We start from the raw sequence: 21,778 nt of genomic DNA on the forward strand, positions 1-21,778 counted from the left end.
ACCTGGTCCCCAGAGATCTAACCATTGTCCCCCAGGCAATTACAGCATTAAGTGTGCTGCATCCCTTAATAAGCATTAAGAAACAAAAAAATATATGCTGTGCTTATTTATTTTAGTAAAATGTAAGCTACTGTACTTTTAACTCTAGATGCAACTCCTAGTCAGTGTCTCACGTGTGTGATGAGATGATGAGCGTGTGCTCAGTCAAAGTCATTGATCCCAGCATCAGGCTCAGATCTGCTCTCTCTACAGGGTCACCACTTTCCCAGATTCACACAGAGCTCTGTTAGTCTCTCTCCATCACCCCCTCCCCCCCAGTCTTCCACCTGTTCCCCGGAGATCTAACCATTGTCCCCCAGGCAATAACAGCATTAAGTGTGCTGCATCCCTTATTGTCTCACCAAGCTCTCTGATTGGCTGAGACTGTGAGAAACTCCAGCCAGACCAAGACCCACACATTCATATGGAGATGTGGGACTATAAATAGGAGGGATGAAGCCAGCAGAGATCAGATTCTCTCTACAGAGACCTCTACAGAGACCTCTACAGCACAGAGATCCAGACATGGCACCTACAATCACTGCAGCAATGACCAATTCTCAGGAGCATCTGACTCTGACCCACAAGGTAAATTGAAGATTCAAGAAAATTTAAATATTGTCAATGAGACATTGTCTTTGTTCATACTAAAACTTCACTCCAGAATAAGTTTATTAATGACATTATTCTTCTTCCTGCAGCTCAGAAAGCCTCTGGTGGAGAAGTTACGCAGAGAGCGAATCAACAGCAGCATTGAGCAGCTCAAGTCTCTCCTGAGTCCAGAGTTCCTCAAACAGCAGCCAGACTCCAAGCTGGAGAAAGCAGACATCCTGGAGATGACAGTTTGTGTCCTGAGACGGCTGCAGCAGCAGATTCAACATGTGGATTCAGCAGCTGTCGGTCAGGGCTATTCCAGATGTGTCCAAGAGGTGACACACTTCCTGTCCAAAGAGCAGGTGAAGACCCAGTCCCAGAGAAGACTGCTGAACCACATCAACAAGCTGCAGTCTTCCTCTGATAACAACCTGAGAGAGGCTGACTTCTCTCATCTGAGCTCCACAGTCCAGACCAGCATCACCAAAGAGAAGAGTCCAGTCAACAGCGCCGTCTGGAGGCCGTGGTAGACACCTACAGACTGGAGTTACTACCAGACAAACTGAGATGACCATATTGGTCAAAGATTACTGGACTCAAGTCTTTGAAATGTTATGGACTTGTTCTTCTGATTGTACAGAAGGTTGTAGTTTGTGTTAGTTTTCTTTCTGTAAGATGACATTTCCTGAGGAAATGACATCACCAATATCTTTCATCTTAAGAAAGAGAAGATCTGGTCATGCATGTTGCATGAAGCAAATATGATTGCATCAGCAATTATTATAATAGCTCACTGTACTTCATGTATTGGTGCTATAAGCTATGGTAAAATCTTTTTATGGACATATTGTCACCATGGACTTACCTCACTTTAATCTCTCCGATTACTCAAAACTGATCTGTTGTTAGATCCAAATGTTTCTCTTTTTTTTGTAAAAGGTTTGCTTAATGTCACAATTTCCCTGTGATACTTTTATGACTCCCTCCATGTCATGTGTTGGCAGATGGAGATGTTTATTACCTCTTGATAGGTATTGATGATTTTGAATTGATCAAAATATTATTTTTCCTTTTTATGGACATTTAATCATAATGGGCTTTCCCTCACTTTGTGATTATTGAAAAATGATCTGTTTCAAGATCACAATGTTTATCCTTTTACTGTGAAAGGTTTCTTTAATGTCACACTGTCACAGTTTTCCAGTGACAATGTTATTGTTTAAGATGTAATTGAATTCAGAGGTCACTAAGAACAATGTGACCTGTTGTAAGGTCAGTTTTTCCTAATTTTGTCTTTTATTCACTAAGTGAAAATGTGTTGAACAATTTGGGAAAAAAAGAAAAAACTGAGAATTGTGTCCTCAAATATTGTAAATCGTTGTCTTTTATAAAGACAGGTGTTCCTTTGCTCTCTCAGAGTACAGTGGGTCTTGTAGAAATCTACAAGTTGTTGTTGTGATGTATCATCACCTGTAGTTGGAGCTTTCATACTTTGTGGCTCATTGTTCCTTGTTGAATAAACAAATACTGCCACCTGAAAATGTTGTGTTCTCATGTCACTGTGTGTCATTGTTACCCTCTTTATAATGATGGAAGACAAACCTATAATGAAAATAAGAGGTGTTGAAATTAATCAAATAATCGGTGCATCGAATCGTGGACATGGACGATGCTGCATCGATAATCGGCCGGGCCACAATCGATTATTTCTGTTTACAATTTAATGTATGCCTAACAACCTTTCTACCTTTTCTATTTATTTAGTATTAGAGCACTGTAGAATGTTTTGTTTTTGAAGCTTGAAAAGCTATAAATTAAATATCTTATATGGCTTTAATAGTAAAAATGTATTTGACGCATCGTGATGCATCGATATATTGAATCGAACTGAATCGCTAACATGATAATCGTAATCGAATCAAATCGGGAGATCAGTGAAGATTCACACCTCTAATATAAACTATATTTATATTTATTATCACTACATTGACTGACAAATCAAGACACAATTCAGCACACAAAGTAATTGTTTATCCATAACATATCCGTAGCATAAAACTAAGCATGGGAATGTGCATTAATTAAGATTTGTGATTAGGAGAGATTATCAACATTATGTCACTCTATTTATATGAAGTAAGTAAAGTCAAACCAAATGAGAAAATGTACGTTTCAAAGACATTTTGCTGGACCATTATTTCCATGTCACTAAGTTTCAGGAATAAAAGGTAAAAAAGTTTGAAGTTAACCATTTTCCTCTTTAAAGAGGTCAGACATTGTAAAGTGATGCATGATAAGACACACTTCTATTATTCGTCCTTGAAAGCAGTGAAAGGACAGAGTGTGGGAAACCAGAGGAGGCTCACTCACAGAGCCCTGTGGGACAATAGATCCAGACCTTTGCCCTCAAGGGACAGAGATTAAAAGAGACTCTGGCTCCTCAAATTAGAACTTGTTTTAAACTATTCCTCTGATTGTAAATGTTCCTCAGATATTAAATCAGCATCAACATGTTTATAAAGTTGTTATTTTGTCTACTGAGAACCCATATTTGTATCATTCTGTTTGAAATTGTTTCTGTCAGATACTCTATGTAATGGTGCGTTCTTTTTGTCTTGTAATCGTGACTAGTAGCTTGAGTGTGACGTCACATCCATGTCGGAAAACGAATAACCGTGGGTTGTTGCGTTCTTTTTGTCACACAATACAACGAGTCGGAAAAAAGAAGGATTTTTGTAACATTTTTAGTAACATTTAGGATTCTATTCACCCAGTTATTAACATATTACACAAATATATTTCACAGTTTGATACATGAAAATTACGTTTTCATTAACGTTAACGTTAGGCTACTGCTCTGCTTTCTGCTCAAGACTCGGCTTAAAGCCATTGTTGTCATATAGCAACCGAGCGTCTCTAGCCAATTTCAGCTGCACAAGCTGCTAAATAACTAATTAGGCGGTATTTAACTCATAATTAGACTGTAGCGACATGCCTATAGGTAGCAGTATACAGTGTTATGTGTACGACTTCTTCATTTGGTTACAACAACGACAAAAGTGCTTAAAATGGTAGAAAACCACAATGTTTACTACGTGTGATGCACGACGTAGCCATCTTTGAAAGTGAACTCAGGGTCGTCTGAGTTCAGACGACTTGACGAGTTGTATATACGACCTCGGTGGCGTTCTTTTTGCAACTTCCGGTTCGTAACTCCGGAGAACGACTTGTAAATCGACTTCCGTGGACAAAAAGAACGCACCATAAGTATCAAAGAATGTGGTTAATTGGTGTGAAAGCTGGAAGCATTCAAAATGTTCTTACTGCTCTTTATTATTATTCTTTGTTTTGTAACTTGACTAGTTCCACATTTTGTTTTGTTATAATTGTCATGCCTGCTGTTACTTTTAGTGTTTGTATCTTAAATACTTTCTGAAATATTCATGTTAGTTTCCAAGAAATGTTCTCCGTTCAAATAAATAGATAAAATTTTCTGAATTGACCCATTTTACAACAGTGCAGCATTTTCAACTATGTTGACTCATTCAAACTTTCAGCTCAAAACCCCATTCAAACTTTAAAATGTTCCAAATATTTAATATATTCTGTATTATTCAACTTTTTAATACCATTACTACTTTAGTAAAGTATTTTACTTAGTTTAAAGGGTTATGGAAACAATGGGGGAGGGGAATAATTAAGTAATCCACAACCTTTTCCAACTCAGGAACTGTATTCAAACTGTAAACCAGTCTGGACATTTGGGACTTTCTACCATTAATTCATCTTTCTCATATCTTTCATATGTTTCAGGCAAATCACGGTTTAGTTTTTCACCATTCAGCATTCACACCGCAATTTCTTCATAAAATTCCTTCTCTCTCTAGTTTTATTTATTGTTATGTACCAACTATTCACTTTAATGGGTCTATATATATATATATATATATATATATATATATATATATATATATATATATATATATATATATATATATATTATATTTTAAAGGGGGCCTCACCCTCTTCCCTTGATGGCACACGCTGCTTGTGCACAGGGTCCTCAAAGATCCATTTGTAGAGGGTAGGGCTGCCACCTCTTAGTCGATTAGTCGACTAATCGGTCGTTTTGGTCTTAGTCGAATAAGATTTCTTTAGTCGATTAGTCATTTTTTATGCTTATTCATGCTTAATTATTTATGTCCAAGAAACTTCTGAGCACATTTATGGTAAACACAATATTTAAAGTGGTGCTTTTACAGAATTAATTGTGGAGAAACTCAGTTTTACAGATGGTTAATTAACTACATTTATATTGTGCTTTTCTAGTCTTAACCACCTCTCAAAGCGCACAGCTCTGTCAATTAAATCAACTAATCGATTAGTCGACAAAATCGTATAAGTGTTAGTCGACTAAGAATATCTTTAGTCGAGGACAGCCCTAGTAGAGGGGCACATTCCTCTTTACTGCTAATAGACAGAGTGTGGGAAAGCGCTGGGGGAAAGGGTTAACTGTGAATGACATCCATCCCACCAGCAGCAGAGTAATTCTCCAAAGGGATTTGGCACACTTCAGGAAACAGCTGCCCCCCCAGAAAACCTCCCACCCTCATGAGAGCTGAAGTTTTGATCCAGTTAATGGTCAGTAATTATTACTGGAGGTTCACAATGTACAACAATGATTGGAAACTGAAAATATGAGAGGATAAATTATGTTGGTGATACTTTATGATAGATTGTTCACCAACATTTCAAATTTTGCAGACTGTCAGAGCCAGCCAATGGTGTTCTTTCCCTCCAGAAGGCTGATGATGTCAGACTCTGTTTCTACTACAACACACAGCCAGCATCTGTCAGAGAAGCTCCATTCAAAGTCCTTTTGTTGTTCATTGACCAGAGCATTCAAGGAGTCAGTGTGGGAAACTGAGACCAACTTTCTACCCACACTGACTACAAGACACAAGTCAGAAGAATGTGAAGCATCTGGACAGAAAACTGATCGTTGTTCTCAAGTTTTTATAAATACTTCATGGGCATTGCAGTCTTTTTAATACCTGAAATGAATAAATTCCTAAAATATAGTATATTAATCAAATTAAAACTTTTAGAAAAACATTACATAATACATTAAAAATGTAACTAAATTATGGAGGATAAATTACAGGAATGGCACTTGCGAGATTTGTTGTATATGGCACAATCAAAGGAATAAGACACAAAAATATGTGTGTGCTTATATATTTTAGTCAAATGTAGGCTACTGTACTTTTAACTCTAGATGCAACTCCTAGTCAGTGTCTCACGTGTGTGATGGGATGATGAGCGTGTGCTCAGTCAAAGTCATTGATCCCAGCATCAGGCAGCAGATCTGCTCTCTCTACAGGGTCACCACTTTCCCAGATTCACACAGAGCTCTGTTAGTCTCTCTCCATCACCCCCCAGTCCTCCACCTGTTCCCCAGAGATCAAACCATTGTCCTCACATCAATAAAACCATTCGGAGTGTGGCATCATAATTGTGTCACCAAGCTCTCTGATTGGCTGAGACTGTGAGAAACTCCAGCCAGACCAAGACCCACACATTCATATGGAGATGTGGGACTATAAATAGGAGGGATGAAGCCAGCAGAGATCAGATTCTCTCTACAGAGACCTCTACAGCACAGAGATCCAGACATGGCACCTACAATCACTGCAGCAATGACCAATTCTCAGGAGCATCTGACTCTGACCCACAAGGTAAATTGAAGATTCAAGAAAATTTAAATATTGTCAATGAGACATTGTCCTTATTCATGCTAAAACTTCACTCCAGAATAAGTTTATTAATGACTTTTTTCTTCTTCCTGCAGCTCAATAGAAGCAGACATCCTGGAGATGACATGTGACATGATGACAGTTTGTGTCCTGAGACGGCTGCAGCAGCAGAATCAACATGTGGACTCAGCAGCTGTCGGTCAGGGCTATTCCAGATGTGTCCAAGAGGTCACACACTTTCTGTCCAAAGAGCAGGTGAAGACCCAGTCCCAGAGAAGACTGCTGAACCACATCAACAAGCTGCAGTCTTCCTCTGATAACAACCTGAGAGAGGCTGACTTCTCTCTTCTGAGCTCCACAGTCCAGACCAGCATCACCAAAGAGAAGAGTCCAGTCAACAGCGCCGTCTGGAGGCCGTGGTAGACACCTACAGACTGGAGTTACTACCAGACAAACTGAGATGACCATATTGGTCAAAGATTACTGGACTCAAGTCTTTGAAATGTTATGGACTTGTTCTTCTGATTGTACAGAAGGTTGTAGTTTGTGTTAGTTTTCTTCCTACAAGATGACATTTCCTGAGGAAATGACATCACCAATATCTTTCAACTTAAGAAAGAGAAGATCTGGTCATGCATGTTGCATGAAGCAAATCTGATTGCATCAGCAATTATTATAATAGCTCACTGTACTTCATGTATTGTTGGTTTAAGCTATGGTAACATCTGTTATCTTTTGATTGTAATTGATCATTTTGATCAGAAACTTTAACTGTGCTTTTTATGGACATATTGTCACCATGGACTTACCTCACTTTAATCTCTCCGATTACTCAAAACTGATCTGTTGTTAGATCCAAATGTTTCTCTTTTTTTCTAAAAGGTTTGCTTAATGTCACAATTTCCCTGTGATACTTTTAGGACTCCCTCCATGTCATGTGTTGGCAGATGGAGATGTTTATTACCTCGTTTGGTATTGAAGATTTAAAAAATATATTAATTGTCCTTTTATGGACATTTAATCATAATGGGCTTTCCCTCACTTTGTGATTATTGAAAAATGATCTGTTTTAAGATCACAATGTTTATCCTTTTATTGTAAAAGGTTTCTTTAATGTCACACTGTCACAGTTTTCCAGTGACAATGTTATTGTTTAAGATGTAATTGAATTCAGAGGTTATTAAGAACAATGTGACCTGTTGTAATGTCAGTTTTTACTAATTTTGTCTTTTATTCACTAAATGAAAATGTGTTGAACAATTTGGGGAAAAAAACTCAAAGTACAGTGAGTACTGTGTCCTCAAATATTGTAAATCGTTGTCTTTTATAAAGACAGTTGTTCCTTTGCTCTCTCAGAGTACAATGTATCTTGTAGAAATCTACAAGTTGTTGTTGTGATGTATCATCATCTCTAGTTGGAGCTTTCATACTTTGTGGCTCATTGTTCCTTGTTGAATAAACAAATACTGCCACCTGAAAACATTGTGTTCTCATGTCACTGTGTGTCATTGTTACCCTCTTTATAATGATGGAAGACAAACCTATAATATAAACTAGAGGTGTTGAAATTAATCAAATAATCGGTGCATCGAATCGTGGACATGGACGATGCTGCATCGATAATCGGCTGGGCCATAATTGATTATTTCTGTTTACAATTTAATGTTTGCCTAACAACCTTTCTGTTAACATATTCTGTTATGTTTTGCACATTCAGGAAGTGCCATGTGCTCAGTGCTGTAGTTTTATGTATCCAATTTATTTAGTATTAGAGCACTGCAGAATGTTTTGTTTTTGAAGCTTGAAAAGCTATGAATTAAATATCCTATATGGCTTTTATAGTAAAAATGTATTTGACACATCGTGATATCGAATTGAATCGCTGACATGATAATCGTAATCGAATCGGAAGCTCAGTGAAGATTCACACCTCTAATATAAACTATATTTATTTTTCATTTTAACTTACTTGATAGAGATCTCCATCATCGTTCCTGCCTTTGATTGACAAATCAAGATACAATTTAGCACACACAGTAACTGTTAATGCATAAATATCTGTAGTGTTAAATTAAGCATAGGAATGTGCTGCAATTAAGATTTTTGATGAAGAGAGATTGTCAGACAATGTTATGTCACTAAAGTCAAACCAAATGAGAAACAATTTCAATTTGATGCACCATTATTTTGGTACAACTACAACACAACTGTGTGTTTTAATGTAAAAAGTTTAAAGTTAACCATTTCTCTTTTTTAAAGAGGTCATACAGTGTATCCAAAGAGATGCATAATAGACACACTTCTGTTGTTCCCATAGACTACAGTCTATGGTTGTTCCTCTAGTACAAGCAGTGAAAGAACAGAGTGTGGGAAACCAGAGGAGACTCACTCACAGAGCCCTGTGGGACAATAGATCCAAACTTTTGCCCTCAAGGGACAGAGATTAAAAGAGACTATGGCTCCTCACATTGGAACTTGATATGAATTTAGCATTTAGTTGTAACTGTATCTTTGATATTAATCAGCATTAACGTTACCACTTTAGGAATAGTGTAATTCCATCCATGAGAGCCCATAGCTTGAGCACTGTGTTTGAAAATGTTTCTGCCAGTTATACAATATGTAAATTAAACTCAAAATTAGGTTAATTTTACTAAATGTTTTGTTTCTCAGAATTACAACCTCGTGACACTCAACCCTTGAACAGCTAACAAGTTTATGCTAAGAGGTTATTTTACACGGAGCAATATCTAGACCACAGGCCATAAACATAGTAAAATTAATGGAAAACGGAAGCTGTAGATTTCCACGGAGACCAGTGAAGTCTATTAGAAACACTTTTCCGGTGATGGCTGAGCGTTACTGCGCAGCCACAACACGTGACGTGAGCAACATGTCTGAAAGTAGTAAGTCTTCTGGTAGCTGTGCCAAGAGATATCTCAATCATTCTCAATCTTGCAGAGACGGAGAGCGTAGGTATATGTAAGGAGATAACATAGGCAGAGGCTAAGTATTGCTAACTAAAATGCTACTTAACATTAGTAATTAAACTTAAACAGCTAATATCAGTCAAAACTGCCTGCGCGCTTCTCCTGACTGTACGGTAATTTGTCAGCTATGGAGCCATAACATGAGATACAAGGTTATGGAGCCTTTTATACATTATCGTGTTTCTTTAGAAATAAACAATGGACAAAGAGTCTTTAAACGGTTCATATGTGAAGTTATTTGCTGTCAAAGTGATGCCAAAATAAATGGCAGTCAATGGAATGCCAACGGCAGGTGATGGCTTGATAGCATCAAAATGGGTCCATAGGAGGTACGCATTGTGGAGGCTCGCTTACCCCTTTGGCCATAAATGACATTAAGCACAAACAAGAACTAACAAAGAACTTAACGTTACACAACTAACTCAAGCAACAATACACTTGAGAAACTAAAGATACTCTTCACGCGCATTTACAACATATAACTGTCTCACTAGCTAATGTTACATCCATTGTTCAACACCGCGGACAGCGACATTTTTACAATAGTCCCAAACAGAGGAAGAGACAACAAGCTTTAGAGTTAGCTTACAGTTACTCACCAGAAACTTGAAGGGAGGAGGTAGCTGGAAGTGGTGAACCGTCTCAGTTAGATCCTTTTAGTTTACGGTCTCTTTAGGTGTGGTTTCTCTCAAAGGCCCGCTGCTGTCCAGTTCTTCAGTTTGGTCCATCAATGTTCAGTGAAAAATCTCCAGGGGTAACATTAAACTTTTGGTCACAAAAGTTTTAAAGACTTCTGGTGTTTCTTTTTTTTACCCTGACGTTAGATATTCTAATTTTCTTTTGTAAGCCACTGATGTTCACTGTTGAAACGGTTTTGACATACAGTCGATATCTGTTCGTCTGCATTTTGCGTAAATAGACAGGGTAAAGTTTAGATAGACCTGCGTGTCAACATAAGTCCATAAATCACCTGGAATGGTGGTAACGTTAGGAGTCCAGTCTTCCAGTCTTTTAGGGGTGTTGGCTTCGCTGCCGCTGTGGCTGAATTTCTTCACTTGTTATATTTGCCTCGTCCTTTAATGTTTCCTCAGGTGCTGTATTATCTGTCCTCCCTATTACTTTTAGTAACAAACCGTTCCAAAGACCATTTTCTAACGTTAATTGTTGACTCAAGTTAGCTATCTTAATTTTGGCGCAAACGGTGAACATGCACTTCCTGTCACATTAATTATGACCTGAGTGGACAAATGAGACAGAATGAGAAGTTCCGCCCTGATGTTCAGACCTCGACCCTTTGCCCCGACCAAGTAGACATGACGTGTAGCATTTTACCATATTATTTAATTAATTAGGCTATATTTATAAAATGTGAAGTCACTCCTTTAAATTTCACATTGCTTAAGTAGGCTACCCACTTTTAATGGGTATTTGTTTTTTGCGGCACCCTCTTTACCAGGTGGTGCACACTGCTTGTGCACAGGATCCTCAAAGATCCATTTGTAGAGGGGCACATTCCTCTTTACTGCTAATAGACGGAGTGTGGGAAAGCGCTGGAGGAAAGAGTTAAGTGTGAATGACATCCAACCAACCAGCAGCAGAGTAATTCTCCAAAGGGATTTGGCACACTTCAGGAAACAGCTGCCTCCCCAGAAAACCTCCCACCCTCATGAGAGCTGAAGTTTTGATCCAGTTAATAGTCAAGAATATAAGGCATATTTATTACTGGAGGTTCACAATGTATGACAATGATTGGAAATTGAAAATATGAGAGGATAAATCATTTTGGTGATACTTTGTGATAGATTTTTCACCAACATCTCAAATTTTACAGACTGTCAGAAACAGCCAATGGTGTCCTTTCCATCCATATGGCTGATGATGTCACGCTCTGTTTCTATAACAACACACAGCCAGCATCTGTCACAGAAGTCCCTTTGTGGTTCATTGACCACACCATACAGGGAGTCAGTGTGGGAAACGGAGCTCAACTTGTTACTCACACTGACTACAAGGCACGAGTCAAAAGACTCTGCAACATCTGGACAGTAGCATGATTATTGTGTTGATGTTATTTCTTTATCTTTATCTTTATTAGGATCCCCATTAGCTGATGCAACAAATGCATCCGCTACTCTTCCTGGGGTCCACACATAACACATAACATGAATAAACAAACACTCCTACACCGAGACAGCTAATTCTCATAAAATACAAATATACATATATACACACTCACATATGGACATATACATATACATTTCAAGTGCCATTAATGGGCATTGAACTGTTTTCTAAAATCTTATGATCCGTTTTATGAAATGGTGCATTTTTGATGAAGTGAAATTCAAGAAAAAAAGTAGGCTACAAAAAGGAAATTGAATCATCTGACTAAATTGTCAATTAAAGATTGATTGGGATTTCACCTGCTACATTTTAGTTTTTGGCTCAAACAAAGTGTTAGAAAAGTAAAAGAATCAACATAGTTCATAAATATATATATATATATATATATATTTTCATTCCATATAATTCATTCATTACTTCATGACTGTTATTCCCCGAAGCGTGTGATGAGATAATAAGCGCATGCTCAGTCAAAGTCATTGATCCCAGCATCAGGCAGCAGATCTGCTCTCTCTACAGGGTCACCACTTTCCCAGATTCACACAGAGCCCTCCCACCCATCCACCCCTCCTCAGTCCTCCACCTTTTCCCCTGAGATGTAACCATTGTCCGCCAGGCAATGACAGCCTTCAACATGATACTGCTCCACATCCCTTATTGTCTCACCAAGCTCTCTGATTGGCTGAGACTGTGAGAAACTCCAGCCAGACCAAGACCCACACATTCATATGGAGATGTGGGACTATAAATAGGAGGGATGAAGCCAGCAGAGATCAGATTCTCTCTACAGAGACCTCTACAGCACAGAGATCCAGACATGGCACCTACAATCACTGCAGCAATGACCAATTCTCAGGAGCATCTGACTCTGACCCACAAGGTAAATTAAAGATTCAACAAGACTTAAATATTGTTAATGAGACGTTGGCTTTGTTCATGATAACACTTCACTCCAGAATAAGTTTATTAATGACTATCTTCTTCCTGCAGCTCAGAAAGCCTCTGGTGGAGAAGTTACGCAGAGAGCGAATCAACAGCAGCATTGAGCAGCTCAAGTCTCTCCTGAGTCCAGAGTTCCTCAAACAGCAGCCAGACTCCAAGCTGGAGAAAGCAGACATCCTGGAGATGACAGTTTGTGTCCTGAGACGGCTGCAGCAGCAGAATCAACAGCAGAGAAGACTGCTGAACCACATCAACAAGCTGCAGTCTTCCTCTGATAACAACCTGAGAGAGGCTGACTTCTCTCATCTGAGCTCCACAGTCCAGACCAGCATCACCAAAGAGAAGAGTCCAGTCAACAGCGCCGTCTGGAGGCCGTGGTAGACACCTACAGACTGGAGTTACAACCAGACAAACTGAGATGACCATATTGGTCAAAGATTACTGGACTCAAGTCTTTGAAATGTTATGGACTTGTTCTTCTGATTGTACAGAAGGTTGTAGTTTGTGTTAGTTTTCTTTCTGTAAGATGACATTTCCTGAGGAAATGACATCACCAATATCTTTCAACTTAAGAAAGAGAAGATCTGGTCATGCATGTTGCATGAAGCAAATCTGATTGCATCAGCAATTATTATTATTATACTTCACTGTACTTCATGTATTGGTGCTATAAGCTATGGTAACATCTGTTATTTTTTGATTGTTATTGATCATTTTGATCAGAAACTTGAACTGTCCTTTTTATGGACATATTGTCACCATGGACTTACCTCACTTTAATCTCTCCGATTACTCAAAACTGATCTGTTGTTAGATCCAAATGTTTCTCTTTTTTTCTAAAAGGTTTGCTTAATGTCACAATTTCCCTGTGATACTTTTAGGACTCCCTCCATGTCATGTGTTGACTGATGGAGATGTTTATTACCTCTTGATAGGTATTGATGATTTTGAATTGATCCAAATATTATTTGTCCTTTTTCTAGACATTTAATCATAATGGGCTTTCCCTCACTTTGTGATTATTGAAAAATGATCTGTTTTAAGATCACAATGTTTATCCTTTTACTGTGAAAGGTTTCTTTAATGTCACCCTGTCACAGTTTTCCAGTGACAATGTTATTGTTTAAGATGTAATTGATTTCAGAGGTTACTAAGAACAATGTGACCTGTTGTAAGGTCAGTTTTTTCTAAGTTTGTCTTTTATTCACAAAGTCAAAATGTGTTGAACAATTTGAGAAAAAAAGAAAAAACTGAGAACTGTGTCCTCAAATATTGTAGATCGTTGTCTTTTATAAAGACAGGTGTTCCTTTACTCTCTCAGAGTACAGTGTGTCTTGTAGAAATCTACAAGTTGTTGTTGTGATGTATCATCACCTCTAGTTGGAGCTTTCATACTTTGTGGCTCATTGTTCCTTGTTGAATAAACAAATACTGCCACCTGAAAACGTTATATTCTCATGTCACTGTGTGTCATTGTTACCTTCTTTATAGTGATGGAAGACAAACCTATAATATAAACTAGAGGTGTTGAAATTAATCAAATAATTGGTGCATCGAATTGTGGACATGGACGATGCATCGATAATCGTCCGGGCCACAATCGATTATTTCTGTTTACAATTTAATGTATGCCTAACAACCTTTCTACCTTTTCTATTTATTTAGTATTAGAGCACTGCAGAATGTTTTGTTTTTGAAGCTTGAAAAGCTATGAATTAAATATCTTATATGGCTTTAATAGTAAAAATGTATTTGACGCATCGTGATGCATCGATATATTGAATCGAACTGAATCGCTAATATGATAATCGTAATCGAATCAAATCGGGAGATCAGTGAAGATTCACACCTCTAATATAAACTATATTTATTTTTCATTTTAACTTACTTGATAGAGATCTCCATCATTGTTCCTACCTTTGACTGACAAGTCAAGATACAATTTAGCACACACAGTAACTGTTAATGCATAAATATCTGTAGTGTTAAATTAAGCATAGGAATGTGCTGCAATTAAGATTTTTGATGAAGAGAGATTGTCAGACAATGTTATGTCACTAAAGTCAAACCAAATGAGAAACAATTTCAATTTTGATGCACCATTATTTTGGTACAACTACAACACAACTGTGTGTTTTAATGTAAAAAGTTTAAAGTTAACCATTTCTCTTTTTTAAAGAGGTCATACAGTGTATCCAAAGAGATGCATAATAGACACACTTCTGTTGTTCCCATAGACTACAGTCTATGGTTGTTCCTCTAGTACAAGCAGTGAAAGAACAGAGTGTGGGAAACCAGAGGAGACTCACTCACAGAGCCCTGTGGGACAATAGATCCAAACCTCTGCCCTCAAGGGACAGACATTAAAAGAGACTCTGGCTCCTCAAATTGGAACTTGTTATGAATTAAGCATTTAGTTGTAACTGTATCTCTGATTTTAATCAGCATTAACGTTACCACTTTAGAAATAGTGTAATTCCATCCATGAGAGTCCATAGTTTGAGCACAGTGTTTGAAAATGTTTCTGACAGCTATACAATATGTAAATTAAACTAAAAATTAGGTTAATTTTTACTAAATGTTTTGTTTCTCAGAATTACAACCTTGTGACACTCGACCTTTGAAAAGCTTTATGCTAAGAGGTTATTTTACACAGAGCAATATCGAGACCAGGGATCTTCAACGTTTTTTAGGCCAAGGACCCTTTAACTGAAAGAGAGACGGAAGAGGGGCCCCCACTACTGTAAATATCTTGTATGAAATTAAGTTGCATGTTAAACTGGGCCGGATGGATAAAAATGAATGGATACATATTATTTATATCATGTTTTATTGTTAAACATACATGTGGAAGGCCCAGTGAATCCTTAAGCTTAACTCTTTTTTTCTTCACAAAGGCCAATTTATTATTTATTTATTGTATATTTTCAGACGTATTAGAATTTTTGAAAGAAAATAAACTTTAAAAAAAACATTTTAAAGATAATTTGGCGGCCCCCGTGCACTTACTCTGAGGACTCCCAAGGGGTCACGGACCCCCTGTTGAAGATCTTTGGTCTAGACCACAGGCCATAAACGACATTAAGGACAAACAAGTACTAACAAAGAACTTAACGTTACACAACTAACTCAAGCAACAATACACTTCAAGAACTAAAGATACTCCTCGCCATAGACAGTATATAAGTATATAATAGACGCATAATAGACACACTTCTGTTGTTCCCATAGACTACAGTCTATGGTTGTTCCTCTAGTACAAGCAGTGAAAGAACAGAGTGTGGGAAACCAGAGGAGACTCACTCACAGAGCCCTGTGGGACAATAGATCCAAACCTCTGCCCTCAAGGGACAGACATTAAAAGAGACTCTGGCTCCTCAAATTGGAACTTGTTATGAATTAAGCATTTAGTTGTAACTGCATCTCTGATTTTAATCAGCATTAACGTTACCACTTTAGAAATAGTGTAATTCCATCCATGAGAGCCCATAGTTTGAAAATTTGAAAAAAAGCGTGAGGTATTAATACTTAAACATATTAAGAGTAGCCTAATCGTTATTCCCACATGTACTTTCTGCAGTCTGACTTCAGTTCACCACTTCACCATCTGCGTCGCCAATTCCTATTTTGTCTCCAAAATGTGCGTACGCATGGGTCAGAGTTTGCGTGGAGGACCGCACATTCTCCCGTCAAGTTTGTTTTTTATAAATCACAACCTTTGCGTGGGAAGTGGCGTACGCACATTTTCAGCCCCGTTTTGTGTGTACGCCACGTTTATAAATGAGACCCCTGGAATGGTGGTAACGTTAGGAGTCCAGTCTTCCAGTCTTTTAGGGGTGTTGGCTTCGCTGCCGCTGTGGCTGAATTTCTTCACTTGTTATATTTGCCTCGTCCTTTAATGTTTCCTCAGGTGCTGTATTATCTGTCCTCCCTATTACTTTTAGTAACAAACCGTTCCAAAGACCATTTTCTAACGTTAATTTTTGACTCGAGTTAGCTATCTTAATTTTGCTGCAAACGGTGAACATGCACTTCCTGTCACATTAATTATGACCTGAGTGGACAAATGAGACAGAATGAGAAGATCCGCCCTGATGTTCAGACCTCGACCCTTTGCCCCGACCAAGTAGACATGACGTGTAGCATTTTACCATATTAATTAATTAATTAGGCTATGTTTGTCAAATGTGATGTCACTCCTTTTAATTTCACATTGCTTAAGTAGGCTACCCACTTTTAATGGGTATTTGTTTTTTGCGGCACCCTCTTCACCAGGTGGTGCACACTGCTTGTGCACAGGATCCTCAAAGATCCATTTGTAGAGGGGCACATTCCTCTTTACTGCTAATAGACGGAGTGTGGGAAAGCGCTGGAGGAAAGAGATAAGTGTGAATGACATCCAACCCACCAGCAGCAGAATAATTCTCCAAAGGGATTTGGCACACTTCAGGAAACAGCTGCCCCCCCAGAAAACCTCCCACCCTCATGAGAGCTGAAGTTTTGATCCAGTTAATAGTCAAGAACAGTGTTGGGAGTAACGCGTTACAAAAGTAACGCAATTACAGTAATGTATTCCTTTTTGCTGTAACGCAGTAATATAACACATTACTAATTAAATTTCAGTAATATTATTACCCGTTACAATCTCAGTAACGCGAGTTACAACACATTTTAACGCAACATTTTTTAAGAATTTCCCAACACCGCGAAGCATTTGTTCACAGGAAAAAAAAAGCCGTGAGTATTATTTCATAACATCTGTGTCCCAACAGGTGATGGTACGTCAGCGCGGACAGCAGTGTGTCCGAGCCGCTGACAGATTTAAACATGTCGGGAATTAATGTTTAGGCTTGTTACCATAGACAGTATATAATGGACCAATAGACCCCGTTGCTCTGGACGGAGACCAGTGAAGGCTATTAGAAGCACTTTTCCGGTGATCTCTTGCTTTACTGAGCAGCCTCCAACTGACAGAGACAACGTAAATGTGACGTGAGCAACGTGTCTGACAGTTGTAAGTCTTCTGGTAGCTGTGCCAAGAGAAATCTCAATCATTTCCAATCTTACAGAGACGGAGAGCGTAGGTGTATGTAAGGAGATAACATAAGCACAGGCTAATTATTGATAACTAATATGCTAGTTAACATTAGTAATTAAACCTAAACAGCTAATGTAAGTCGAAACAGCCTGCGAGCTTCTCCTGTACTATACGGTAATTCCTCTACTGTGCGACAGTAAGTCACTTGGTTATGACACAATCGTTAGCTTATTTTTACAAAAACGTCTGCTACGGAGCTATAACGTGAGGTACAAGGTAATGGAGCCTTTTATACATTGTCGTGTTTCTTTAGAGCTACACGTAAAAAAAAAAAATGGTGGTCAGTGTAATGCTAACAAGAGGTGATCGCTTCGTAGCAACAAAATGGCGCCATCGGAGGTTCGCGTTCTGAAGCGAAGCTTACCCCTTTGCTTGTTACACGTAAATATCGTTGCAGTTTATCAGCCGTGGAGAATAACTCTGCCTGTAGTGGAATGGCTTGACGACCAAAAACGCTTGTCTTTTACTGTGACCATTTACTGTTCAATATGTTTCTGTCGTGAACGGTAATAATTATTACAGATGCAGTTTTACATACAAGAAAGTGAGCAACTTAGCTTGACGGACATGTTGCATCCATAGACAGTATTTGTTGCATCAACAACATGCATAACAGTTGCATCTCAGTAAGCTAGCAAGAGTACACAAGGTACACAACCGACAACTTCCGTGTAGGCTACTTCAAAATAAAAGCACTTCCTGTGACCGTTCGCAGTAAAACTAAATTACTGTTAAACAAATAAGGTTGTCGACCTTTTCACATATCAGCTGTAAATCAAGTACTGTAAATAATGTAAATAGTGAGTTTTAATCACACTATATTTAACAATTTCCTTTAGACTGTTTTAAACTAAACATGAATTTCTTATTTAAGTGCTTTAAACAAACATTTTACAACAATGCCGTACTTCAATACAACTGTAAGGTACTTTTAATTGAGTATTTTCATTTTCTCCTACTTGTCTAGTGTACATTTTACTTATCTATTTTTTATAGCTTTAGTTACTTTGCATATTCATATTAATTATACAAATATTATGAATAATCTGTGATGTATTAAAGTGGATAAAGATGAGACTTTATTGATCCAGTGGTGAAATTCACAAGCTAGCTACCAAGTCAAACTTCCAATGTTATTTTGGTGAAAGTAACTCAAAAGTAATGCAAAAGTAGTGTAACGCATTACAATTCAGAGACTAATATTGTAATATAACTGACAGTAACTAGTAATCTATAATGTATTACATTTTGGAAGTAACTTGCCCAACACTGGTCAAGAATATAAGGCATATTTATTACTGGAGGTTCACAATGTATGACAATGATTGGAAATTGAAAATATGAGAGGATAAATCATTTTCGTGATACTTTATGATAGATTGTTCACCAACATTTCAAATTTTACAGACTGTCAGAAACAGCCAATGGTGTCCTTTCCCTCCATATGGCTGATGATGTCAGGCTCTGTTTCTATAACAACACACAGCCAGCATCTGTCACAGAAGTCCCTTTGTGGTTCATTGACCACACCATACAGGGAGTCAGTGTGGGAAACGGAGCTCAACTTGTTACTCACACTGACTACAAGGCACGAGTCAAAAGACTCTGCAACATCTGGACAGTAGCATGATTATTGTGTTGATGTTATTTCAAGTGCCATTAATGGGCAACAGTTTTCTAAAATCTTATGATCCGTTTTATGAAATGGTGCATTTTTGATGAAGTGAAATTCAAGAAAAAAAGTAGGCTACAAAAAGGAAATAGAATCATCTGACTAAATTGTCAATTAAAAACTGATTGGGATTTCACCTGCTATGTTTTAGGTTTTGGCTCAAATAAAGTGTTAGAAAAGTAAAAGAATCAACTTAGTTTATATATATATGTTTTCATTCCATATAATTCATTCATTACGTCATGACTGTTATTCCCCGAAGTGTGTGATGGGATAATAAGCGCATGCTCAGTCAAAGTCATTGATCCCAGCATCAGGCAGCAGATCTGCTCTCTCTACAGGGTCACCACTTTCCCAGATTCACACAGAGCTCTGTGAGACCTTCAACCCCCCCCCCCCCAACCCCCCTCTACACACACACACACACACACACACACACACACACACACACACACACACACACACACACACACCCCCCACCCCAGTCCTCCACCTTTTCCCCTGAGATGTAACCATTGTCCGCAAGGCAATGACAGCCTTCAACATGTTGCTGCTCCACATCCCTTATTGTCTCACCAAGCTTTCTGATTGGCTGAGACTGTGAGAAACTCCAGCCAGACCAAGACCCACACATTCATATGGAGATGTGGGACTATAAATAGGAGGGATGAAGCCAGCAGAGATCAGATTCTCTCTACAGAGACCTCTACAGCACAGAGATCCAGACATGGCACCTACAATCACTGCAGCAATGACCAATTCTCAGGAGCATCTGACTCTGACCCACAAAGTAAATTAAAGATTCTACAAGACTTAAATATTGTCATTGAGACATTGTCTTTGTTCATGCCAACACTTCACTGCAGAATAAGTTTATTAATGACTTTATTCTTCTTCCTGCAGCTCAGAAAGCCTCTGGTGGAGAAGTTACGCAGAGAGCGAATCAACAGCAGCATTGAGCAGCTCAAGTCTCTCCTGAGTCCAGAGTTCCTCAAACAGCAGCCAGACTCCAAGCTGGAGAAAGCAGACATCCTGGAGATGACAGTTTGTGTCCTGAGACGGCTGCAGCAGCAGAATCAACATGTGGACTCAGCAGCTGTCGGTCAGGGCTATTCCAGATGTGTCCAAGAGGTCACACACTTCCTGTCCAAAGAACCGGTGAAGACCCAGTCCCAGAGAAGACTGCTGAACCACATCAACAAGCTGCAGTCTTCCTCTGATAACAACCTGAGAGAGGCTGACTTCTCTCTTCTGAGCTCCACAGTCCAGACCAGCATCACCAAAGAGAAGAGTCCAGTCAACAGCGCCGTCTGGAGGCCGTGGTAGACACCTACAGACTGGAGTTACAACCAGACAAACTGAGATGACCATATTGGTCAAAGATTACTGGACTCAAGTCTTTGAAATGTTATGGACTTGTTCTTCTGATTGTACAGAAGGTTGTAGTTTGTGTTAGTTTTCTTTCTGTAAGATGACATTTCCTGAGGAAATGACATCACCAATATCTTTCAACTTAAGAAAGAGAAGATCTGGTCATGCATGTTGCATGAAGCAAATCTGATTGCATCAGCAATTATTATTATTATACTTCACTGTACTTCATGTATTGGTGCTATAAGCTATGGTAAAATCTGTTATCTTTTGATTGTTATTGATCATTTTGATCAGATACTTGAACTGTCCTTTTTATGGACATATTGTCACCATGGACTTACCTCACTTTAATCTCTCCGATTACTCAAAACTGATCTGTTGTTAGATCCAAATGTTCCAAATTTTTTCTAAAAGGTTTGCTTAATGTCACAATTCACATGTGATACTTTTAGGACTCCCTCCATGTCATGTGTTGGCAGATGGAGATGTTTATTACCTCTTGATAAGTATTGATGATTTTGAATTGATCAAAATATTATTTGTCCTTGTTATGGACATTTAATCATAATGGGCTTTCCCTCACTTTGTGAGTATTTAAAAATGATCTGTTTTAAGATCACAATGTTTATCCTTTTACTGTAAAAGGTTTCTTTAATGTCACCCTGTCACAGTTTTCCAGTGACAATGTTATTGTTTAAGATGTAATTGAATTCAGAGGTTACTAAGAACAATGTGACCTGTTGTAAGGTCAGATTTTACTAATGTTGTCTTTTGAAAAAAAAAGAAAAACTGAGAACTGTGTCCTCAAATATTGTAAATCGTTGTCTTTTATAAAGACAGTTGTTCCTTTACTCTGTCAGAGTACAGTGGGTCTTGTAGAAATCTACAAGTTGTTGTTGTGATGTATCATCACCTCTAGGTGGAGCTTTCATACTTTGTGGCTCATTGTTCCTTGTTGAATAAACAAATACTGCCACCTGAAAATGTTTTGTTCTCAAAGTCTTTGATTTTTATTATCACTACACTGATAGAGGTCTCCATCATCGTTCCTATTTGACTGACAAATCAAGACACAATTCAGCACACACAGTAATTGTTTACCCATAACATATCCGTAGCGTAAAACTAAGCATGGGAATGTACATTAATTAAGATTTCTGATTAGGAGAGATTATCAATATTATGTCAC

General features: G+C 38.2%; 3 protein-coding genes across 3 annotated transcripts; all 3 read left to right on the forward strand.

Annotated features, from left to right (window-relative positions):
* The first annotated feature begins 541 nt into the window (after positions 1-541).
* On the forward strand, positions 542-1,323 carry LOC114554829 (transcription factor HES-5). Its single transcript, XM_028576881.1, has 2 exons — positions 542-627; positions 741-1,323. The coding sequence occupies exons 1-2, from the start codon at positions 565-567 to the stop codon at positions 1,161-1,163; spliced, it is 486 nt and encodes a 161-aa protein (XP_028432682.1). The 5' UTR covers positions 542-564; the 3' UTR covers positions 1,164-1,323.
* A 10,922-nt stretch (positions 1,324-12,245) lies between these two features.
* On the forward strand, positions 12,246-13,867 carry LOC114554759 (transcription factor HES-2). The gene is made up of 2 exons (XM_028576782.1): positions 12,246-12,383; positions 12,494-13,867. The coding sequence occupies exons 1-2, from the start codon at positions 12,261-12,263 to the stop codon at positions 12,824-12,826; spliced, it is 456 nt and encodes a 151-aa protein (XP_028432583.1). The 5' UTR covers positions 12,246-12,260; the 3' UTR covers positions 12,827-13,867.
* A 5,936-nt stretch (positions 13,868-19,803) lies between these two features.
* LOC114554676 (transcription factor HES-5-like) lies at positions 19,804-21,511 on the forward strand. The gene is made up of 2 exons (XM_028576652.1): positions 19,804-20,005; positions 20,119-21,511. Exons 1-2 carry the CDS (start codon positions 19,883-19,885, stop codon positions 20,539-20,541), a joined length of 546 nt encoding a protein of 181 aa, XP_028432453.1. The 5' UTR covers positions 19,804-19,882; the 3' UTR covers positions 20,542-21,511.
* Positions 21,512-21,778: the final 267 nt, after the last annotated feature.

This window comes from Perca flavescens, chromosome 4, assembly GCF_004354835.1.
Source record: "Perca flavescens isolate YP-PL-M2 chromosome 4, PFLA_1.0, whole genome shotgun sequence".
NCBI classification, from domain to species: Eukaryota; Metazoa; Chordata; class Actinopteri; order Perciformes; family Percidae; genus Perca; species Perca flavescens.